Source organism: Rhinolophus ferrumequinum, chromosome 5 (assembly GCF_004115265.2).
Source record: "Rhinolophus ferrumequinum isolate MPI-CBG mRhiFer1 chromosome 5, mRhiFer1_v1.p, whole genome shotgun sequence".
NCBI classification, from domain to species: Eukaryota; Metazoa; Chordata; class Mammalia; order Chiroptera; family Rhinolophidae; genus Rhinolophus; species Rhinolophus ferrumequinum.
The window spans coordinates 61,077,364-61,101,887 of NC_046288.1; the positions used below are offsets into that span (position 1 = coordinate 61,077,364).

At 34.7% G+C, this 24,524-nt stretch overlaps 1 protein-coding gene across 3 annotated transcripts in view; it reads right to left on the reverse strand.

Annotated features, from left to right (window-relative positions):
- Positions 1 to 24,524, reverse strand: part of KLHL5 (kelch like family member 5) — a 65,701-nt gene that overhangs the window by 11,351 nt on the left and 29,826 nt on the right. For all 3 annotated transcript variants that reach the window (XM_033106165.1, XM_033106164.1, XM_033106166.1), the window contains 7 exons: positions 22,354 to 22,536; positions 19,677 to 19,813; positions 18,927 to 19,123; positions 14,308 to 14,520; positions 7,932 to 8,118; positions 3,423 to 3,647; positions 1,350 to 1,512 (listed from right to left, as the gene is read on the reverse strand). In XM_033106165.1, coding sequence (XP_032962056.1) covers positions 1,350 to 1,512; positions 3,423 to 3,647; positions 7,932 to 8,118; positions 14,308 to 14,520; positions 18,927 to 19,123; positions 19,677 to 19,813; positions 22,354 to 22,536 — 1,305 coding nt within the window. The remainder of the gene's footprint in view (positions 1 to 1,349; positions 1,513 to 3,422; positions 3,648 to 7,931; positions 8,119 to 14,307; positions 14,521 to 18,926; positions 19,124 to 19,676; positions 19,814 to 22,353; positions 22,537 to 24,524) is intronic.

Consider the following 24,524-nt stretch of genomic DNA (forward strand, 5'->3'; position numbering starts at 1 on the left):
TACTTTCAAAATCAAATGTCTTAATATTTAGTAGATAAGCCATCCTTAGCTTCTGATATGATTCTTAGGTTGCCTCAGAACTCAATAAATTGTACTTTAGGTGGATTAAAGACTGAAATGCTTATTTCTAATAAGGGAGCAAGAAAAGGTAAGAAAGTAAGATAAGATATTTTTATGCCTACAACTCCAGGCTACTGTAGGTCTAGAAATCAGATTTTTGAGGAGGCAGTTATTCTTTTGTCCTCTTTTAGAAATAAATATTTCTAGCCAGAAATAAGGGCTAAGAAATATGCCACTGAACAAGAATTAGTACAATGAACTAATCCCAAAAGTTTAAACCAAAGGGTCAAAACTGAGAAGACACTGTTTAGTTTTCTTTCTTTTTTCTCACTTACTAGATTCTTTGGAGGCTGATAGCTCTACCAAAGAATTAGGAAAGATATGTAGTGATGAATTTTGAAGTTATTTCTTTAGCTAAAACAAATGAGGGGAGGGGTATGGAGATCAGATACATTTAAAAATTGAATTTCTATTTCTCTATCTTATTATCACTTGTAATAGTGCTAAAAAATAAAAAGTTGGATATAACTAATAGGTCCTGAGAAAACAAGACCTTAAGTCATAAAATAGTACCAATAGTTTCTCATTTTCTTTTAATAATAACACAATTCTACAAATAATTTTAAGTTTGTATTTTAACCTTGATTCCTTCCTCTTTCTGGAAATGATGTTAAGCCTTTTAAGTAAAGACATGCAACAAACAACTGTAATAACCATGTAGGGCTTCCTTTTATGGAAGAAAGGCCTGAAAAAGATACCTGTCTAGTTTCTGAGTTACCAAGAACTTTGGTAATAGCTCTATCCAAATCTGTTTACTCTATTAAGAGCACATACGAGGCAAGGGAGCATCTCTTTCTAAATCCACTCTAGTTTTCAGCGGTTTACTGAGACACGAAAGAAGTAAAAGTAAAGATAAATCAGTAAAAGACATAGAGGGAATTATTTAGGCAAACACTGAGACAGACGATACTATTTTTAAAAGACCATATACTTTTAAAGCTATATAAATGACCAGATTTTTACTTTATTGAACATTTAATAAAGTTTCTTCACTCAAAAAAAACTAGACATTCATAATATCTGCAGGTTAGAATGAAAGCCTAACTTACTGTTCGGTTATTTATATTTAGACTATTATAAAAAGAGACTATTTTAAAAGTTAGTTTGTTTATATCACTCAAAGTATTTCTCTTTTGTGATTTATTTATGTGTATTTTAAAGTTGGAAATGAGGCCACTTCACAAATGTACTTTGTTGTGTCTCAAATGGAACTTTAAATATTTTCTTACTTTCCACTTAGTACTGCCACACCTACTGTGCTCCTGGGGGTGGACATAGTGGCAACAAAATTCCACTGGCGAGCCTGAGGGTCCCATCTTTCCACTGTATTCAGATAACTCCAGCCATCATGCCCTCCGACTGCATACATGGGACCTTCCAATACAGCCACACCTACAAGGAGACAGGAAAGAAGTAATGACTTAAAAATCACATTTTACTTGAACTATAAGTACAATGAATCTTAAACATGCAACTATAATGAAGAAAAAAATTATGACTTTCTCATGGCTTTCTCATGGCTCATCTTGGTAGATATGTTGGTGAGTGAGGGAAAGAAAGCATTGTAGCTCTGGTCTTAAAAGTTTGAGACAGTGTTTTGAGGTCTAACTGTGGCATACTAAACACTACACAAGATGCACATATTCCCATATTTAACACATTTTTCAACAATATGGATTTAAGATACATTTGAAAAAAGCATTTTTATTCCTTTACCCCTATTAATTCAAATCCACAAGATTTTACTGTAATTAGGGTTGTACCATGATCTCTCGATGTGATTCATCACCAGGGAACTGAGCCAGACTTATTGCTTCACGTATTCAACAAAAACCTACTGAATTTCTACTAAACGCCTGGTATTAAATAGATCTTAACAGATAAGGGCTGTGCCCTCATGGACGTGATATTTCAGTCAGCACACAGAAATAAAATATATTTCAGGTATTGGGGAGTGCCAATAAGAAAACAGAGCTGACTAAAAGGGTAGAGAGGGTCAGGGGAGACCTCTCAGATAAAGTGACATTTGAACAAACACGTGAAAGAAGTTAGGAAACCAGCTATGGGGATACCTGAGGGAAGAGAAGATGAGGTAAAGGGAACTGGCAGTCAAAAGGTCCCGCGGCACGCTTAGTGTGTCTGCGGTCCCGCCAAGGCCAGCTCGGCTGGCAGGGTGACGAGGGGGATAAGGAGGAGATGGAGAGTGTGGAGTCAGATCATGCAGAGTGGCTGGGCTCCTAGGAGGACTTTCAATTTTGTTGTACATGAGATGGAGAGCCAGTGGAGGGTTTTAAGAAGAGGTGCGACATGATCATAGTCAGGTAAGAAGTAAATATGAAACACTTGAGGGCCAAATACAAATTTTGTGATACAAATATATTTTAATTTGAGAAATTATGGCCAGATGAGACATACACATTCATCCTTCATCAACCATCAACCATCCAACCTGCCAGCCTACCACAGAATCATGAGAAAACCCAGCAGAAATCATCCAGGAGAGCCCAGACCAGAACTGCCTAACCCACAGATCCATGAGCCAAAATAATGGTGGTTGGTTTAAGCTTGTAAGTTTCAGAGTAGTTTGTTATGCAGCAAAAGCTGGGTGATGCAAAATATGTATCAAGCCCCATCTAACTTTAATTTTAATTTTAATTTCTGCCTCCTCTCTCACCAAACAATGCTTTCTATTTTACCTACTCTTTCTCCTATGAGAAAAAAAGAGATCATGGGATACAAGATCCCTAAATTCTCTTCAATCATCTCAGAGTGAGCCACCAGTTCCTTGAGGGTAAAGATAGCGTCTTCCACATTTTTGCAGAGCAAAAGAGCATGGCACACAGTACATGTTAATCAATGTCTGCTCAGTGAATTACTGAATGCAAAAATGAAAAGTCTCTATCATTACATTTTCTGTGTCACCTCCAAATTCTTCTGGGTTTTACTCATTTCTGCTTAAAAACCATGGGATACAGATGAAAAATAGTACTGCTAACAATTTTTAAATAAGCATTTCAATTAGGTAATTGTCAACACAGAACACACATGTGAAAAGGTGTCTTGTCGGTCCATTATGCCACACTAAAATATTCATGTTTTCCCTTGTGCTTGTAGTACATACACATTTATGTTCATGCTTGTCTCCTCTGCTTCTGCTTCTCAGAGAGCATGGGAAGGAAAGCTTGGTGACTGCTGCTGACTCAGCAGCCGCCACACTGGTCTTCCTCAGCCGAGTACAGAATGTAAAAATGCTGTGGAAGCCTAATATACGATATTATGAACAAGTCTGCAGCTCTACTCACCGAGGCCATGCCTATGTGTGGACATAGGAGGCATCACACTCCAAGTTTTCGTTTTGGGGTTGTAGCATTCTACAGTGTTCAGCGTCTTCAGTCCATCTCTCCCTCCAACCACATACAGTTTGTCATCTAACACTGCGACACCGAATTGTAGCCTTCTCCCATTCATATTTGCTACAGGAGTCCACATATTAGTGCGGAGATCGTACTTTTCAATGCTTGTTGCTCCTTAATGGTAATATATAAAAATTACGCAAATAAAAATTTCACCATGATTGAGCATTTTACGAAATTACACATACAAAGTATAATTTTATTAGCACTGACAATAATACTTTTATTATATTTCGGTCAACTCCTACACGATCTGGCCCCTGCTTATATCTCTGCTAACATGTTCCAGGGCATACAGGCTTCAAAATTAAAAGGTCAAGTGAAAAAGGATTATCTGTTAGAGAAGGCTAAGAAGCAATAGCTGAAGTGTGAGGGTAGTTTAGTGTCATGGAAGCCGAAGGAAAAAGAGTTTATAGCAGATAGAACTACTAATGGTATCAAATGCTACTGAGAGGGTCAAGTAAGATAAAGACTAAAAAGCATTCCTGGATTTAGCTATTGTTAAGCCATATTTAGGCCATCTTCTCTTGATCCTGTCTTGCTTTATCTCCTAGGGGCCTGTGATCAGCAGGCCTGGGCAGTCTGGACAGCGACCTGGGGCCAGGGTGAGGAGCTGGAGGGCTTGGTCATGCCCTGAAACCCTTTGTCAACGAAAACACCCCCAAAGCATTGAAGGGGGAACAGCCTCGTTTACCCCTTCCCACAAAACTCCATACCCCTTTTGCTCAAAGGGGTTATGGTCTTTTCTAGCCTGATGTCCCACCAAATAAATTCTGATAGACCAATCTTGGTCTCTCCCGACTCATTCCTCTGGCCGTGCCTAACAGCGATTAATACGGGGAGGTCAGTGGTGACTTTCAGGAGAGTCCCTTGTTTGAGTGGTTGAGACATAATTGGGAGGTGAGGAAATGGAGAATCATCAGTGAACCCAGATGATTCTTCTGAGAAGTTTGGCTATACAAGTGAGGAGAAAGGTAGGAATTTCTAGGTGGTTTGAGGGAGGTTTTGCCTTGTTTGGCTTTCAGAATTGGAAAAAATAACTTGAGTTTTCTTAAACACTAATGGGAAGGATCTAGATATGAGGGAAGAAGCTGAAAATACAAGAGATGGAAAGATCCTAATTAACAGTGTTAGGCTCCTGAGAGGCAGGAAAGGGCAGCATCAGCACAGGTGAGGGAGGAGACGCACAGTTTATTGCGACAAAGAAAGAGAACAGCATAAGTGTGGATCGTGGGCTTTGGGAACTGAGTGTGGAAAGTTTAGGGAGTAATTGCCTGAGATGTCTACATTTTTTTTTTTATAATTGGAAGATTCAAAGAACTCTTGTTGTCTTTATGATGTAAGATCAGTGGAGTTAAGGGGGGGAAAGCCCCACCCCCTAGTTATGAAGAAGAGTTCGATTCCTGTCTACTATACTTCCTCTTTAAAGCTTCTAATACAACATACAATCAGTGCTATTCTTACAGAATTACAATCAGGACAAACATTTATTCTAAAGTATTTGTTACAATTAGGTCATCAGATCACTAATACTATTGATATTCTCCCAAAATTTAGAAATAGTTTTGCTATATATAAATAATCCAATTTTCTCATTATTGTAGTCTTTATTATTCTTATTCATCCTGCAAAAATTTTAAGTTATTTGAAATAAATACCAATTCTTTTTCCATCTCTGTATTCTCATAGCACCATATAATAGATACCCTTGTACATAGTAGCTGTTCAAAAATATTTTTGAATTTTGATAATCTTTCTTCATAATTTTTAGCTATAAGATTTTACTCATACACTCAGATTATTTCATGTAACAGTATACTTGACTCATCACTCTAAATTTGATCTTAAAAACTTCTCCCTCAAATAAAAATGCAATGCCAATCATCTTTCCTCACTAATGAATTTAAGGAATATTTTTTTCACTTGAATTTTAAGTTATTTCTTTTACATCTAGTTTACTAAGCAGTATCATAGTTTTATGAATTGGTAACTAAAATTTATTTTGCTATTAAAAAATTTATTTTGCTAATATCAAACAATTCTTATAAAATCTTAAAACAGTATGTGAAACATATACCTTAGAATATATATATCAAAAATAACAAAATCCTAATAACTGCAAAATTAGATATAAAAACTTGAAACTTCCCTAATTTATACCAAAGCATTAACCTTTAAAAAAAGGTAGGCACAAATATGTTCTAACATTGTCTCAGCTGGTATGTAGAACAAGTCCCAGCTTATTTGTTGGGCTCTACACTCAACAGATACATGAAGAGGGCAAGAACTCCATGATCAGACTACCATTCAACACGGATTCCTCTTCATTACAAAAACACTGGGAATGAGATAAGGCTCGGAAAGATAGCTTGAATAGGATAAAAGGTCAGAATTTTTGATTGTTAAGAAAGACTCAGAAATAAAGTTGGTTAAACCACAGGGCCAGATTAGAGCTCATATTTTTAGATTCCTTAAAGATACCACATAGAAGAGAAACTTTCAGATGTGATTAATACATCAAGTGTTTTAGTATACATGTAATTCAAGAGATGGCAGAGGGCAATCTTCATTCATTTGACAAATACTTATTGATATTGTCTACGTGTAGGCACTGTTCCAGGCTCTGGGAATACATTAGTGGAAAAAAAAAAAATCCTTGCTGTCCTGGAGTTTATTTGGGGTGAAGAGGTAGACAGACCATAAATTAAATGTATCATGTGCTATAAAGAAACATGAAACAGAGTAAAGAGAAAGTGGTAGGCAAAAGATTAGAAACTGATGATGGGCAAGAAGTTGAATGGTTGTAAAAGTCCTCTTTGGTAAAATGACATTTGACAGGAGATCTGAGTGGACAATTTCTGCTAGGCGGTCCAATGTCAAGGCACAGAGCATCCTAGTGAGAGTGAACAGCTAACACAATATCCCTGATGAGGGATAATGTTTGGTGTGTTAGATGAACAAGGAGGCCAGTGGGGCTGGAATAGAAGGAGGGAGGGGAGATGCAGAATGAGCTGAGATCAGAGATGGAGTCAAAGTCAGAGAGATGTCGTCAGGGGACTGCAGACTGTTAATACTAGGAATTCAGAGGAAGATGAGATCGATGGATACTGAGAGGTAATACACAGAAAGCTGCTAGCACAATACCTGGCACCGGGTGGGCAGTAGGTATGGTGTTTGCTGCTATTATTGTTACTATGAGTAACGATCATTGCAAGGATGGTACAAAGAATTCCCAGATCACCTTGTCCCAGGTTTCCCAAATGTTCGTATGTTGCTACGTTTTCTTTCTATGTACGTATGTATGTATGTATGTACGTAGGCATGTATGTGTTTTTTTCTGAACTATTTAAGAGTAACTTGCAGAAATGATGCCCCGGTCTATTACTGCAGTGTATCTTCCTCAAAACAATTATCTTACAAAACCACAATACAATCATCAAAATCTGGAACTTAACATTTACACCATGCTGTTATCTAATCTACAAACGTTATTTGGATTTTGTCATTCGTTCCTATTATGTCCTTTATAGCAAAGGAAATCCAAGATGATGCATTATAATCAAGATGATGCTTTCAGGTCTCCTTAGTGTCTTGTAATCCGAAACAGTTCCTGAATCTTTTCTGTATTTCTTGACATTTTGGAATACAGACAAAGTATTTCGTAAAATGTCTCTCAACTTGGGTTTGTCTTTTCCTCAGATTATATAGTTTGCAAGAATACTGCACATGTGCAACTGAGTTCCTCTCTGAGCATCTTATAAAATGCATGTGCTGCTGGTTAGTCTAATTACTGGCGATATGACCTTTGATTATTTGGTCAAGGTGCTATATGCTAGGTTTCTCCACTGTAAACATACTATTTTACCCTTTGTAACTAACAAGCAAGGGGTTGGGAGATACTTGAGATTAAATATCTTGTTCTCAAAACTTTTACCCACTTGTCTCAGCATCCATTGATGATTCTTGACTGAATTAGTTATTATTGTGATGGTTGCCAAATGGTGGTTTTTCTAACCCCATCTTTGTTTCTATATTTATTAGCTGACATTCTCCTCTAAGAAAGAGCTTTCCCTCCTCTCTTCTTTATTTGAATCAGTGTGGACTCATGAATTCTTATTGATTCATAGGTTATATCTTTTACTATCGTTATTTATTTTGATGCTGAAATCATCCCAGATTTGGCAGTGGTAGCTCCAACAAACTGTGTTCTTTGACCTGTCTCCATCATTCTCTGAGCACTTCCTTGCTTTCTAGCTCTACAAGATGTTCTACGCTTATCTTGTACTCTTTCTACCACAGTGCTAAAGCCAGCCATTTCTCCAAAGAGCTCTTGGCTGTATTTATTACTAATTAAAGTTCATTTTTTTGTGTTCCCCCATATAATAGATTATTTAATACCTTTTGTTGAATCCATTCCTCCAACAGCAAATAATGTACCAACAGTTGACTTCCTAGGTTTTGTCCGAGGACTTTGTAGCATGGGTCGTCTCTCTGGTAATAAATGGTATTTCATTGCTTCCATAATGAGTTTCTGACATTCTATATCATCCCGAAAAAGGGCATTATTTTCCATGTCTGCCAGGAACTAGAAAAAAAAGTGAATCTGTATACTGAATGACCAAGAAAATAGTAAGGGTAAAAGAATACACTATAGCATTCACAAATGGAAATTATATCTATAAAAAAAAAAGTCAGGACATCTATTTTTAAGGAAAATGTGCAAGATTTACAAGATGTACATTTTAAATTTCATTTAGAAATTTAAATGAGGAGAAACAAAAACTGTGACGGGTAAGTGGTATGCCCTAAAATCTTAATCACGGTTATCTCTGGGTAGTGGGGAAACTGGTGCCTTTTTAATAACCTTTTTTACTACTTTTCTACATTTTCCAGATTTTCTAAATTAAATCATTTTACTTTATTAATTATAAATATTGTAACTGAACAATAATTACAAGTCAACTAACTAGACTGCATTTACCTGTCCTCTCTAAACAATGCTCAAAGAACACACAATGTGATATACAGATGATGTATTATGGAATTGTACAACTGAAACCTATATAACTTTACTAACAATTGTCACCCCAATAAACTTTAATTAAAAAAAAGAGAACAACAGCAAAACAAAATCTGCCAATTTCTTAAGAGGCAAAGAACTCTGGTGATTATTCTAAAGAATTAAAATTCCTTGTGCTTCCCTGAATCCTACTTTTTTACTTATGTACTTTTATGTAAATGCATAAATATGGTTACACCTGTCCTTTAAAAAAATGCCTTTCTTTTCCTTTTCTACTTGGTTCTCCTTCCCCCTCCCTACTCCTTTATTGCTTTATTTTTTCAATTTAGGCTATTGATTTATGTGTAATTAATTTTTAAATAGAGTATGAGTTGAAGAGTATTTTTATTTTCTTCTAGATGGATAGACATTTCTGTATGAGCACTATTTATGAAATAATCTCCTTCATTTCTAACTGAACTAAACCTTGATCATATATTATAATACATTCTCAAAAAATAGATCTTAAAATGTATAAGATCTATTTTTTCATTCTTTACTCTGTTCCATTGATCTTATTTGTCTATTCCTATTCTGATGCCATATTTTTTATAGTGTCTTTATAGCGTTTCTGATTATCTGATATAAATCTACCCTCACTGTTCATTTTCATAGTTTTCTTGGCTATGTTTGTGTCTTTACTTTCCATATAAACTTAAGGTAAATTTATCTAATTCCCCTTTACCATCTCGATCCTGTTGTAACAGGAACTGCATTAAGTTTATTTATTAATTTTCGGAGAACTTAATTTTTATGATATTAAGTCTTTTAGCTTAAGAAGCCTTTCCATTTGTTGTATAGCTTTTTTCCTACAGGTCTCATGCCTTTCTTTTATTAAATATATTCTATTTTTTGTTGCTATTAGAAATTGATTTTTAAATTTCCATTTTGCATATGTTTTTGGTGGAAGAGAGATAAATGCATTGATTATTGTATACTTGTATTATAACGTACTACTTTACCACATTCCGTTACAAAACTCTATTAGGCTTACAATCATAACCATCATCAAACAGGGATAGCTGACATCTTTTCCTAATGTGTATGCCAGTTATTTCATTTTTATTTTATTATTGCAATTGCTAAAACCTTCAAAGCAATGTTAAATAATTGGAGAGATACAGAATATTCCTGTTTCTGGTTTGAATTGATATGGTTTTAGTGTTTCACTATTTAGGATACTAGTTACTGTAGGATTTAGTAATCCATTTTATTATATTTAGGTTGTATTCTCCTCTACACATTTTACTTCAGAGTTTGAAAATTAAGGATGATTGCTAAATTTTTTTCAAATACCTTTCATACATCTATTGATATGATCAGATGGCTTTTGTCCTTTAAGTTATTGACATAATTAATAATTTGACTGATTTCCTGATACTCAACCATTCTTGTATTCCTAGAAAAAGACCTTCTTGGTATTATTCTTTTAATCATATTGCATTTGATAATATAAGGTATATTTTGCACATAATATAATTCACTATTTCAAGTACACAATTCAATAGTTTTTAGTAAATTTACTAAGTCATGCAACCATTACCATAAAATAGTGTTGGAACATTTTCATCACTTCAATTAGATCATGCCTGTTTACTGTTTATCTCTGTTCCCATCTTCTGTCCCAAGCACCAATCTGTCTCTATAGATTTATTTACCCTTTTTAGATGTTTCACATACATAGAATCATACAATATGTGGTCTCTTGTGTCTTTGCTTTTTACATTTAGCATGTTTTGAGGTTCATCCATGTGTAGCATGTATCAGCACTTCATTTCTTTTTATTGTTGACTAATATTCCATTGTATGGATATACCACATTTTTGTCTATCTGTTCACAAGTTGATGGACACTCAACTTAGGTTGCTTCCAAATTCTGGAAATTATCAATAAAGCTGCTAAGAACATTTGTGTACAAGTCTTCATGTAGATATATATGTTTTCATTTCTCTTGGGAGTATAATTGCTGAGTCCTATGGTAAATTTATGTTAACATTTTAAGAAACTGACAAACTGTTTTCCAAGGTGGCTGTACCTTTTTATATTCCCACCAGCAATACATGAGGGTTCTTGTTTTTTTACTTTCTCACCAACAACTGTTACTATCTCCTTTTATTTTAACCATTCAAGTAGGTAGAAAATACAGTTTTACTTTGCATTTCCTTAATGACTAATAATGTTGAGAACATGTTCATATTTTGATAATGGAAGAGAAGGAAGAGTCTCTAACAAAATTCACTGTAAAAAAGTTTGGCATTTGAAAACTAAGAACAGCATACTAAAGGCAAAAACGCCAAATTAAGACCTATGGTAGAGTTCAGGACCTATGGTAGAGTTTTAGGACCTATGGTAGAGTCCTGGTATTATGTTCTGGAATTAATTATTCCATATTTTTTCCATGCACACAAAATATAGTTATACTTGCTACAAAAACCATTAATGAAGATGCATTGAGTTGGCTAATTGAGATTAATTATTTATTTTATTTTTTTGTTTGTTTGTTTTTGTTTGTTTGTTTTTTATTGGAGAACAGTGTGTTTCTCCAGGGCCTATCAGCTCCAAGTCGTTGTCCTTCAACCTAGTTGTGGAGGGCACAGCTCAGATCCAAGTCTAGTCGCCATTTTCAATCTTTTGTTGCAGGGGGTGCAGCCCACCATCCCATACGGGAATTAAACAGGCAACCTTGTTGTTGAGAGCTTGTGCTCTAACCAACTGAGCCATCTGGACGCTCCTAATTTAGATTAATCTTAATGTTTATATTATTACTCCTGTTACATACAATTACTTTAGTCCTTTCTAAATAATAAATGTGAAAAAAATTGTAAAAGGTAAAGTCTTGGGAGACTTAATAGTTACTGCAATTTGAGGTAAAATATATTTCTTAACATGCTGACAGTCTCTATAATTTATGAATAGATGGGATTAATTATATTAGAGAGATAAAGGTAATAGGAGAAAATATGAAGCCATTAATCCACATATCAGATTTTTTAATCAAATATCATCTGGATAACCAGATGTCATCTGAAAAATCATTCCGAAGGCACTGAGAGAGAACTATAAAATATACACTCTTGCATACTCTGCATGTTAGGTGAATACTATGTGCATTCTCTGCCATAAAAAGAATGGAAAGTTATTCAAGTAAAAGCATTTACAAAATAGAAGAAACGTTTTCAATTTGTAAATTTTTATCTTTACTCACATACTTGTTCACCATATGCCTACTTCTCTAAAACTGTCCCCCCACAAAATAAAATGTGAGTAATTATGAACTCGCTAAGTTTTAGAAAATGTTTTGGTATCAAAAACATATAAATTAAAAGAATGCTAAAGATAAATACAAATTCACTTTATATTTCTGACTTTTAGTAGAAAACAACAGCAAGAATTGTGAACAGAATAGTGAAGACAAAGATACTTGTAATACAGGCTAACCATTGGGACCATTAAGAATTTAAGTGTCAAATCTTTTAAATAATGTATATATGTGTAAGTATTTTTATTCACAGTTTAAAATTTTATCAAATAGAAAAGTTTGATCAAAAATGCTTTCAAAGGTAAAATGACCACAAACACAACCCCTCCCCCAGACACAGAGGGATGATACTACACAGGGCAACGCGGCTTTCCTGACCATTACTCATCAGGCTAAGACGGTGGTTCTCAAACTTGAGTGTGCATCAGATCCACTTGAGGGCTTATTAAAACACAATGTGCCAGGCCCCAACCCCCGACTTTCAGATTCGGTAGGTGTAGAGTGGGGCCTAATTATCTGTCTTTTAAATAAGTTTTCATGTGGTACTGAACCTACAGGTGGGGAACACACTTTGAGCACCACTGGGCTAATCCAGTGGATTTTTCCTCTTTAATCTTCTCTTTAGCATCTGATATTAAGGTTTCCTTCTTAAACTTGTAATTTCTTTAAGTAGTTTACTAGCTAACTCATGAGACAGACTGAGTTACACTTCAGGAAGTTCTCCTAGCTTCCCCACCATCAGTCTGGGTGGGCTACTCCAATGATTTTCATAATGTCATGTTTATATATCTTCATCTCATTATATTGTAACTACTGATTATTTTAAAATCGATTTCTTTCTCTACCTGATATCCCTCCCACACCCAGCAATTTTATACATAGTACATTCAAGTGGCAGAATGGTTCAGTGGAAAAGACACAAAACTTTAATTGGGTTCAAATCCTCCCTTTGTCTCTTATTAGCATTATGATGTTAGCCAAGTAGAAAAGCTGAATAAAACCGCAGTGCAGAAGGATAGGGCCATACGCAATCACTTTGTGACTTTGAACATATGGTTTTACTTTTCTGGTCTGTTACTTCATTTGTACAAGTTAGACTAAATGATCTCCAAAGTGCCTTTGAAATCTATGACCTTATGGCTATGATTATCAGCAGTATCATGGATAACAAAAAATTTAAATGTCTCTGAGAGTCATGCAAATATAGTACACACATATTTGAAACTGCAGAACTGAAGTAAATTGTCAGGTTACTTAACGGCACAGATTTTTTTTTAAAGTTTACTAGGATTTTTCAGATTTTATAGTCTTTCATCTAGAAAAGAATAAGAAAAAATTCTGCTGGGTATCAATAAACATATAACTCTCTTCTTTAAATCTGATTTCAAGAGAAATGTTTTATGCTGTTATTTTTCCTAAATTGTCATCAATTCATGTAGTCTCCCTCTGATGAATTCATACTACACTGTATATACCTCTGAAGAGGGAGGTCTTTCTTACAAAGCATGACTTTTGCCTCTGTATGGTAGAGAGCAAACAGTAACTTTTGCTCACAACAGCTAGAAATAATACATAATCCTCAAAATAAATACAAATAAGATAAAATTTATGGCACTTTAAACAACAACAAAAAAAGTCTGACCTTGAGCAGTACCAGCTCACGTTTTCTCTACTTTCAAGGCCTCTTTCTCTAGCCAAGGCCTGAAAATAAGCAGCAGAGTATGCAGAGGATATTTTTGTATATTCCGGTCAAAATTATAAAAAGGGGAAACTGCATCTAAATATCTTATGACTGACTGCCTTGAAAACACCAACTAGGTATCTCTCAATTCTAAAATAATGAATACCATTATTATTTATAGCACATTTTATTTCATAGAGCACTTTTCTGATCCTCACAATAATCATGTGAGATGGTCAGAGAGGATGTTTACCTCCACTTAACACATGAAGAAACTGAGGTGTGTGAATATACCAAGTCACAGAGTTTTAAAATGTCAGAGCTGGAACTATTATCACGTCTCTTTAATTTACATTTCACCAGAACCCAACACTTAGTGGGTACTTAATAAATGTGTGGTCACTGAACCAATCTAAATGTTCTGGTTCCTAGAGTCCAGCGTGCCTTGTATTAACAGCTCTACTAATTCTTCCATTGCGAGGGTAGGTTTGTAGCTGAGTCAAATAAAATAACCCTAAAGCAACAACGTGACTTAATTGATGCAATTTAGGTAGCCAGACCTTCCTGGTTGAAAACATAAGAAGACTTTTTTTTTTTTTTTAGTTCACTATCTTTTCACCTGAAACATTTCATAAGAATATATGTAAAATAACTGTTTTCGACTGAATAGTCAAAAGAGAAAACCTAAACACAAGTGCATATTATTAGTATAAAGTGAATATTCAATTGTTGTTGAAATTATGACAGTAATTTTAAATAATCAAAAACAGCTTACCTGTGGCGCAAGAAGAGGTAGCCTAATATAAGCCAAAAGTTTACTGAGATCTTTCCGTCTCTGTTCCAAATCATGACGGACCCAAGTAAGGAGCGCGTTCAGTATTGTCTCCTCGTTAGGAATGTTCATGTCGTCACTGGCCAAGAGCTTGGCAATTTCACTGGCTGGTAATAATACAAATTCCTGGTTTCGGATGACTTCCATGAAATGTTCCTAGACAGAAAAAAATACCATATAAACAACATGGTTCCTTTTGTCCATCACAGTTTATTTGAAATAAATTAACATTTGTTAGGTAAGATGCCAAAACACAGTTTCTACTTTAGATCTTCTTTACCATATATTACTGCTTGCTAGGAAAGAAACACAGTAAAAATGACATTTAAGCTGCAATTATGTTGTTAAACTTTTAATTTCTATGTAAATAGAATTAAAGTGTTCTATCACTTATTAATTTTAAAAATGGACCTGCGACTTTTAGGTACTGCTTTTGGCAAGTCTTTCAAAGGAAGATAAAAAAAATGAATTAGACACTGAGATGTATGATACTCTAACATCGAACATGAGTTGAGATTTGTGGTTGCTGTAGAATTTGGCCAACAGTAGAGCCAAATACCTGGGTGAGCCGTGAGGCTATTTCTGGGCCTCCAGCCTGGCTAGATTTCCCAGGACCACTCTGGACCACAGAAGTCTTTTCAGACTCTGCCCTGGAAGAGTATATGTCCTTAGGGCTATCCTAAAACCAAATTGGCCTTTAAAGGTGTTTTAATGTTATTTATAAGATCATCCCAGATTTTAGGTCTGTTTTGAAAATTTTAATCTCCTCTAATCTGATTTATGTACAAAGTTCTTTGGGTCTCACTGGAAAAAGAGCCAAAAGTGTTGACCTAGAATGCACTGAGCCTCTAAGACCTGAGACTAAACATGACTCAGTCCTGGCTGCATACTAAAACCAGGCCCCTTGTAATTTAAAATGGGAAATAGAGATACCCTGAGGTGTGAGATAATGACCTTTCCTAAACTACTATGCTAAACAATCTGAAGAGAAGGGAAACCTACTCTTTGGTATACAAGATTACAAATCTTAATGCACGGATTGTTTACATAGTTAAAATATAAATGTAATTGATACACATATTGTATTGTCCCTTAGTGGTTTTCTTATACTTCCTAATGTGCTATGGCTGTCTCAGCATATAGAGTTTTAGTAAAATAGCTAAGGCTGTTTAAATTAGAGCTAAAAATAAGGATTATCAATAACTGTCTTCTATATTAAAATGAGAATTATATTTTCCATATAGCCTGCAGTAACCCAAGTTAGGTAGTGATCGAAAATATATCTTGGCTTGACATTCCTTTCTGTAGAAATTCTTAAGAGGAAAACCGTACATGAATTATTAACTAAATTCAATTGCTTCAATTCATCATGATTTGTTAAAGATGCCAAAATGAATCTATTTTAAATGACTGATTATCATTTTCAGAAATATATTTTAATAAAACCTCCATGCTGGAATGGCTTCAAACAACCTGTTCTACTCTACTATATATTGACATTATAAAATGGTTTGGTAACACACAGCAAGAGCTATGAAAATGCTGAAGCTCTCAAACCAGTTATCCCACTAGTAGTTTAATCCTTACTAAATAATTCACAAGAGGAAAAAAAGCTGATGCTTCTCTAATGATGCTTCTTCTCTGTATTATTATTTATAACAGTAAAAAATGGGAAATAGCCTAAATGTCTAGCGATGGGGATTATAACTCAATGGACTGTTAAACAGGCATTAAAAATTTCAAGGACCAAGATTACATAGATATATGCAAAGATGTTTACTTTTAAATGTTAGGTGAGATTTTGAAGAAATTGAATATACATTTCTAATCGCTCAAAGGTATAGTGTATAACATAGTCAACATTTCTACAACACTGATGTAACTATTGCCATAATTTCTCATGGTATTAATTACATTTCATCAATGAGAAAAGGACTATATATAAATATTCGATTATTTATTTGTTGATATATCTATTTCAGAACAATGCCCATTTCATTCTAGTATAATTCGTGTTTAATAAAAATCGACCTTTTCAACAACTTACGGAAAGGCCACTGAAATTAAAGTTAAACACAAAGTGCTTTTCAAAAGTATTTGGTTTTGAAGCAGGTATTTTAGCAGAATTCAATGTTTTTACAGGTTTTCTAGATTGAGAAACGAAATTTAAAATTTTTAAATGAAATGTCTAGGGGTGGCCGGTTAGCTCAGTTGGTTAGAGTGTGGTGCTAATAACACCAAGGTTGCCGGTTTGAGCCCCACATGGACCACTGTGAGCTGTGCCTTCCTTAAAAAATAAATAAATAAATAATAAATAAAATGAAATGTCTATATTTATTTTATAAATGACATTAAATATTTGTAATGATAGAACCAGTCTAAGACTTTTTGTAGAAGTTAAATGACTTGCTCCAGGTCAAGTTCAGTGGCAGTCAGAATAAAAACAAAAGCTTCCAGATTTTAGGATTCCAAGAAGGAACTCCTCATCCTTTCCTACTTGCATTCATGCAGGATCAGTGAACACCCCAAGCACATGCACCACTTACCAATTGTGACAATTGAATTCACTGTGTGGCATTATGTTTACTTCATATTTTGAGTCTATTTTATGACACAAACAGCTATCATGTTACCAAACATGTGCTAGCATTATGCCTCTTCCCTCTTTGGAATGGTTTTTAAGCAAATGAAATTACTGAGGGATTTATTTAAATTGAAGATTGAATTTTGCTATACATTTTCATTTAGTTCCCATAGCAACAATTCAAATCAAACAATCTGCCTCTAAATTACTTACTGTTATTAGAATTCAATTTCATGTTTCTGTTGCAACTGAATAATAGCAAATAATGATGACTTCAGGGAAAAAAGAAAACCCACAGCTAATTGGCTATGAAAAGAGCTTTAAAAACATCGAGCTAATTTAAACTGAATGTATGTTTAAGCCTTTAAAAAAGCAACAATTTTGCCTCAACTGTGAACAACAGAAGTGACCTAAATGTATCCAAATGTGTTCATGTGAACAAAACTCCTTCCTAGGAAAGAGATATTACTTTAATTATGAACTGACTATAAAACTAAAAAAAAATTTTTTTAAATGCAGCTTTATTTTATTCATATTCATGTTATTCCAAAAAGTGTTTGAACTTGAGCTGTAAAGGTTAAAATAAGAACTCTACAAGGAAGGATAAAAGTCTTTCAAAGGACTTAATTTAAAAGATGTTAACCATGCTAGGTCTATATGGTATTGTTCTGTTGCACAATCTCTATTTTTTTCATTGGAGGCACTTTGACCATCATAAAGAACATTTCTGAAAAGTAATCACAGCACAGGGAGAAAAACGAATCATAAAGGTTGTGCTTTTGTATGAATGCTTTTGTTCGCACACATAAATCCCTGCCGTGTTGAGCAGGAAATCTATACAGTGATGGTGACGATGGTGATGTCATTAATTGACTGGTTATACTACGTGTCCATCACTGTTTTAAGTGCTAAATTTTTATTAACTCATTTAATCCTTACATTAAGTTTATGAAGTAGGTAGAATTAATCTTCCCAATAGTTGTAAATATGTATTCTTATCATTTTTCCAGAGTTCTATTTCTCTAGTGAAATATTCCTAAAGTACTTGTCAATCCTTCACAGATAAAACAACTCAACGTAAGGACAGGGGATGGAGGAGAGGGTAGACAAAAAATACCCCTTAAAGGTTGATAAAATTAGTAATATGGATAACTGGATATGTGTATGTGACTGTTCACATTCTTTCTTCCCTGAGAAGCTGTACTGCCCTAAATAAAGCATTTGAAGCCACAGTCGTCCTTCAATCATTGCCCATGTGTGAAGACCCGAATGTGGAAAGATGGTCATTCCTTAAAAATCCACACACATTCCTTGTCCCACATCCCTCTACGATTAAGACCACAGACGCGGGTCCTAACAATATGCCCTCAACATGCCCTTATTCTCTTGCTGTCCTAGATCAATCTGTGTCCATTATCTTCCAGGCTTCTGACTCAGAACCTCCTCTCTGATTTATGTTGAGCACATAATTTGCTACAACTAATAAGAACGTCTTTCTACATAGCTGAAAACATTTTTTACATACAATGAGGTTTACCCTTAATAAAAAAAAAACACCTCCCCTTCATCCTCCTATCTTCTGTACTAGCACTGAACCAATATACTACAATCACTATCACCAACTTCCATCAGTGAATAGGTGCGCAATTTTGAAATTCATCCATGTGTGACAAAGAAAAATGTATGGGGAAAATCCTGCTTTAAAATGCAGATCTGAACATATTGAATGGACCAGTCTTAGGCCACTGCTTTGCTTCTTAGTGACTGTGGTAACTTAAGGCTGGGTTCATATATCCAGGAGAAATACGACTTAGTGTTTTTCCCTCATAACTAAGTGAAAATATGACACATCAGACAGTGAAGCTGAGCCTGGAGACATGTGGCAGAACCATGGGAAAACAGCAACATGTAGATAATTCTGCAACAATGAGGAATGAGGTAAAGAGCATATGCCTCGCGCTTTTCAAAAAACACGTACCATGGTATAATTGTGAGCCACTTTATGCAAATCTGTACAACCTTGGGCATCAGCAAAAGAACGGATTCCAAGACAGTTGGATGGATGAAGCTGTTTCATTAAAAACTTACAGCATGCTTCCACAACCTGTGAAAGCTGAAGAAGGCAAGCTGTAGATAACAGGCACTCAATATTATCTTCTTTTAATTCCAGGCGGCCTTCATGATAAAAAGAAATTCCATTAACTATGGAACTACATTAACCTCCGTTTATAAACTGATTGGTGTTAACAATAATTCTAAATAAGAACTCATTACATGTATTCTAGACCTAGACGATTTAAGACATTCCAAAATGAAATAAAAAGTACCAATTATGAAAAAAAGTTATGTCTTTGTGACTTCTGGTAAGATAAAAAAACTCATAGCTTATTTTCAGGAATTTTACAGGATAATTTAATTAGTAGCTTATCTGTTACATATAACTCAAATTTTAAATGCAATAATTTAAAAACATCGTATAATTGATCCAATTATTATATTGAGATTTAAAACTCTCATTCAAAAGCTTAATTACAATAACCATTTTAAAGTTTCTAATGTAGAGATTTTAACCCATCCAGGAATCACTAGGGGCGGTGACTATAACAGCAGAAGTAACTGTTGGCTGTGGCAGGCTTTGTTAAAAGGCTTTGTTAAAAGCAGAAATCGGAAATCTAATGATATAACATAAACTTAAGAGGTTTTAAATTCATATTTTCAGATTTATTACCTGTATATGCATACTGAATCAAGGACCATAGTGAATTCGGTTCTACACCTTCCATTTTTATTTCTTCTTGTCTTGCTTCCCTGACATCATTAGTGAACATGGCAGCAAAATAATCTGAGACAGAGGAGAGCACCAATCTGAGAACATATTAGAGGAAAAAATCAATGACCACAGTAAAGTTGATGTTCATTAATAAATGCTGCTTTTCCTTCTCTCTTTCCTCTTTTTTTTTTTTTTTAACTTTGTTACCCATAGAAAGTGCATGATACTGGGAAATTCATCTTAAGTTTGACAAATTGCTTTATGCTCTAGCTCCTTCCTTTGAATAATAAATTACCATTACTGAAAATTTTCTGCTGAGGTAAATGATTTATCCTTTCACTACTCAGATGTCGATTTATAACATCCAGGGGAAGAAAAGCTACAACCCACAGAATTAAATGGACTATATGTAACAAGGGAAAACACAGAAAGGTTATTTTCTATCTATCACTTTTGAAAATAACCTATTTTTTAATTTAATCATAGAAGCAGTGAATATGAGAGACATTTGAGAATTGTTTTAGCAAATTATTTTTAGCTTTTATGATATTTTAATTATTCTAGTATATTTTGTTATAACATTATAATATGTTTGTTATAACAATAAACTATTATAACAATACCTTATTCTACATTAGCTGCTCTATGTTGAGATTTTTGATAGTTACATATAGACAAAATAGGTCATAAATACATATATTTTTAAATATTCGTTTTTCATTTGATAGTATGTTTTGAAGGTATTTCCATGTCACCGCATTTATATTGACTTACTTCACTCATTTTTTTAAAGAAACAGAGATTACAATACTGAGAATAGTTGAAGCTCCCTGTGTTCCTGTCTAATTCCATGCCCCTCCCTCCCAAGAGCACACCGCCAAGTCCGAGGTTTGCCACATTGCTCTCCAAAGTGGTGTGCCAATTTAGACCCCTACCAGCACTATACAGAGGTTATATTTCCCCACAATATTGTCAGATGTTGAAAATTTTGGCCATCTGCAAGGTGTTAAATGGTATCTCACTGTTGTTTCATTCACCTGATTGCTAGTGAGGTTAAAGATCTTTCCAAATGTTTACTGGTCATTCAGCTTTCTTCTGAGAATTGCCATTCATTTATTCACTGAACAAATACTAATGCAGAACTAATAAATACTAGACACTGTTCTAGATACTTGAGATATTATCGGTGTAAAAACCAGACAAAAGATCCCTTTTCTTACAGTCTTACATTCTAGAGGGAAGGGAAACAACACACAACAGAAATAAATTCTATAGTATATTTAAAAGTGATAAGTGCCCATGGGGGAAAAAACGTAGGGTAAAGGCAAATGGGGGTGGAGGACGGGTTTAAACAGATGGTCTCACTGGAAGATGATGACTGGGGAAAGAACTAAAGGAGGTGCAGGAATCAGTCATACAAGTATCTGGAATGGCATTCGAGCAGAAGAGCAGCCAATACAAAACTCCAACGGCAGAAATAGCATGCCTGGCACATAAAAGGAATAACAAGGGGTCTGTGTGGCTCAGGCAGAGGGAGCAGGAAGGAGAGTAGGACAGAGCATCAGAGGTAATGGCCAGAGCATTACACAAGTCATGGGGAGGACTCAGGCTTTCAGTGACATGAGGAGTCATTGAAAAGTTGGACCAGCGGAGCGACTGCATCAGAGTTCTATTTTCAAGGACCACTCGGATAGCTGCGTAGAAAATAGGATGTAAGGGGAAAGAAATAAAGACAGGAGTCTAGTGAGGAGTGTCTTGCATTGGTAAACTAAGTGACATGGTGATGGCGTGAGAGGTAAGGTAATGAGTTTGTTTTGGAAATAGAGAATTTGGGATGCCTCTATGAAATTCAGGTTGAAGTATCTTTTCTAATAAGCGGATGCTCATAACATGGACTTCTTGTCACAGTATGTAGTAGCCTCTCATGCTGACTGAGTCACTGAAAACGGTAAGACCAAAGCCATCTTCCTGAGTTTACTTTCACTCTGGAGAGTGTAACAAAACCTTTGGGATAGAATGTTAATTAATTTTGACAGGCATAAAAAACCCCTTGGGGTCATAATGGTGATTAACACTGAACAATTGATTATGGAATTATCAGAAGAAAAAATAATGACTTGTTCTTTATTAAATAGCTTTTTTCTTTTTCTTACATCAAGAAATAATACTTCATTTGTGTTAAAGGCTTTTGTTCCCCAGCACCACTGCTTTTCATATTTCAAGGAGGTCAGCAAACAAAAGTTGGGGTAGCTGTGGTTAGTTAAAAATCCTTAACAGTTCTTGCTACTCCATTCCACCAGCTTTTTTGCTTCTAAATACAGCTCTTGTTTCCATTTTAATTTAATACATAGAATTAGGTGGGTGAATGATGCTTACAGTACCTGAAATCTATGCCCAACAATACTGACTGATCTAAGGCTGGTGTGTTTTGTGCTTCTACAGAGAGAAAGTGACTCTTTTGGGGTCATCTAATGTGGAATAATTTCATATACACTGTATTCTCTGCAGAAATTCCATGAAATATAACCCTTCCCCAAAACATTCCATCCTAATGGTCAATTGTAATGAGTTACCTCAATATACATAAATTGTCAAGGAAATATTTCATGTATATAGAAATTTAGAAAACAATTACCTGTGAGCTGGAATTCTGCGATCACCAGCAACTAGAATTACATCACATAACTGTTTATGTCTCAAATAGTTTTCCATCTTTTTAAATGTTTGCTCAGCATGATTAAGGGCTTGGAAAAATTCATCTGATGAACATGGCTCCATAGTATGGCAGGATGATAATGTCTGACTACTATTGGAAGTCCTGAAAAGAAAGATAACACACGTTTAGAAATAACACTATTAGATTAAAAAGATCTTTGCTATCAAGTGCTTTTAAAGCCTTCAAATGTAATAGAAGTAATAAATGCCCCCAGTCAACATTAATGTATAATCATTCATCATTTTTGTCTTTCAAAATCAATGATGGCTCAAATCTTATGTGTGTCTTACAAATATTGTGAGTCAATGTGACATCTGTTAATAGCTACACATATTTTTTGTAGTGCCTGTCTGTTAGGTATCTTCTCTGGTCAACACAACATCTCTGCTGAAAAAGATCCAAGCTATAGTCATAATAATAGCCATATCTCCTAACATTATATTCAAGGGTGTAAGAGACCATTTTTTGAAGGCAGGAAAGCAATTAAACTATTTCAGAGATATAAATCCAAGTCATCTTTTACTTAAAAATGGATTATGTTCCTAGTTCATTTATAAGATATTTAAAGTATGAAACATATTGTCATAAAAGCGGCATTATAAATAATTCATTTGATTCTCTGGCCAATTGTCAAAAACCCAGGTAAACTATAACTTATATTACAGGTTAAAGGAATTTGATGGCCTAACCCAGGTACCTAAAAATTATTTGAAATTTCCACGTTATAATTTAAAGAGTATGAGTTCTGTTTTCATATGATTTACTGATGAAAATAGTAAAGAGTAAAAAGATCAGGACTAACAATGAAATCATAAATCCATCCCTCCCCCACCCCCCCAAGATCCCTTCTCCAAGATAACTTGAATTAAGTAATCAACATCCCGTGGTTATGCATTTGACTACAAAGTCACCCACTGTGCCATAACTTGGTTCTCATTTCTCATCAGATTCACTTTTAAGGTTATTATGATTCTGACAAATCCTTTCTTGAATCAAGCTTCACTATATCTCATGAGAATTTTCTTAATATAAATATCTAATAACATTATCCAAAAAAAAAAGTCCTTGGATCTTTTACTTTTAAAGTAAAGGGAACTGAGGCCAAGGAGATGAAGTGCCTTGCCAGGAGTCATAGAGTTCATTCACCGCAGAAATAGGGCTGTCTAGAGACTGCTGTGTTCACCAAAACCCTTTTCCTTTTCTTCCGGGGAATACAGCTACGCTGCCAGCACCCCTCAAAGATGGGTGAGGTCTTAAGATGGAATGAACTGTGTCTGTCACCTCCAGGCTAAAGTGGCTAGGAGCAGGTATGCCTTTTCCATTCTTTATCCGCTAGTTGAAGGGAGAGGACTAAGGACTTAGATGAAGGAAGTAGTAAAATACACACACGGGAGGTCACTGAATAAGAACACTTATGCCGACTATACTCACAAGAACGCTCACTGGATTGCGATCTATCAGTTTGAGAAGGTAGCAGTGCCTTGACTAATACGTATCTCTACCTAAATCCTCCCAGCCCGGTGCATTTTAACTACCACAGTTACAGGAGCCCTAAAAAATGTTCTTCCAGGATAATTGTCAATAACAATAGAAGAAAAATACGTATTATCTGAAAAGGATGTATTGTATACTATGAATATTATTGGTGTAATGACTTGGAAAATCCAGTATAATATACTCAACTTTACATTTCAGATCATTAACATAAAAATGTACTGAGCAATGTATAACTATACATGTTGCTTATATAAATGAGAATTAGAAACCATTTAAAATCTATGAGAAACATAACATAAGCAAAAACAAAGAATGGTAGCTTTGATGAATAGCAATTTGAAGATTTAAAACATTTTTCAATAACATGAAGTTTTATGTTATCAAAATACTGACAAATGATTATAAGAGTATTAGTAATCTAAGGATGAGAGAAAATTTGACCATCTAATTTTCATAAGCCATAAATTCTTCCAAGGACAATTTGTGAAGTACATAATTCAAGTACTTCTTTCCTAGAGTTCCTTTTTATATCACATTTTTTATACTTTACCTTAAATTTTCAGTAATGACAAGAAAATTGGTTAGCCGAATAT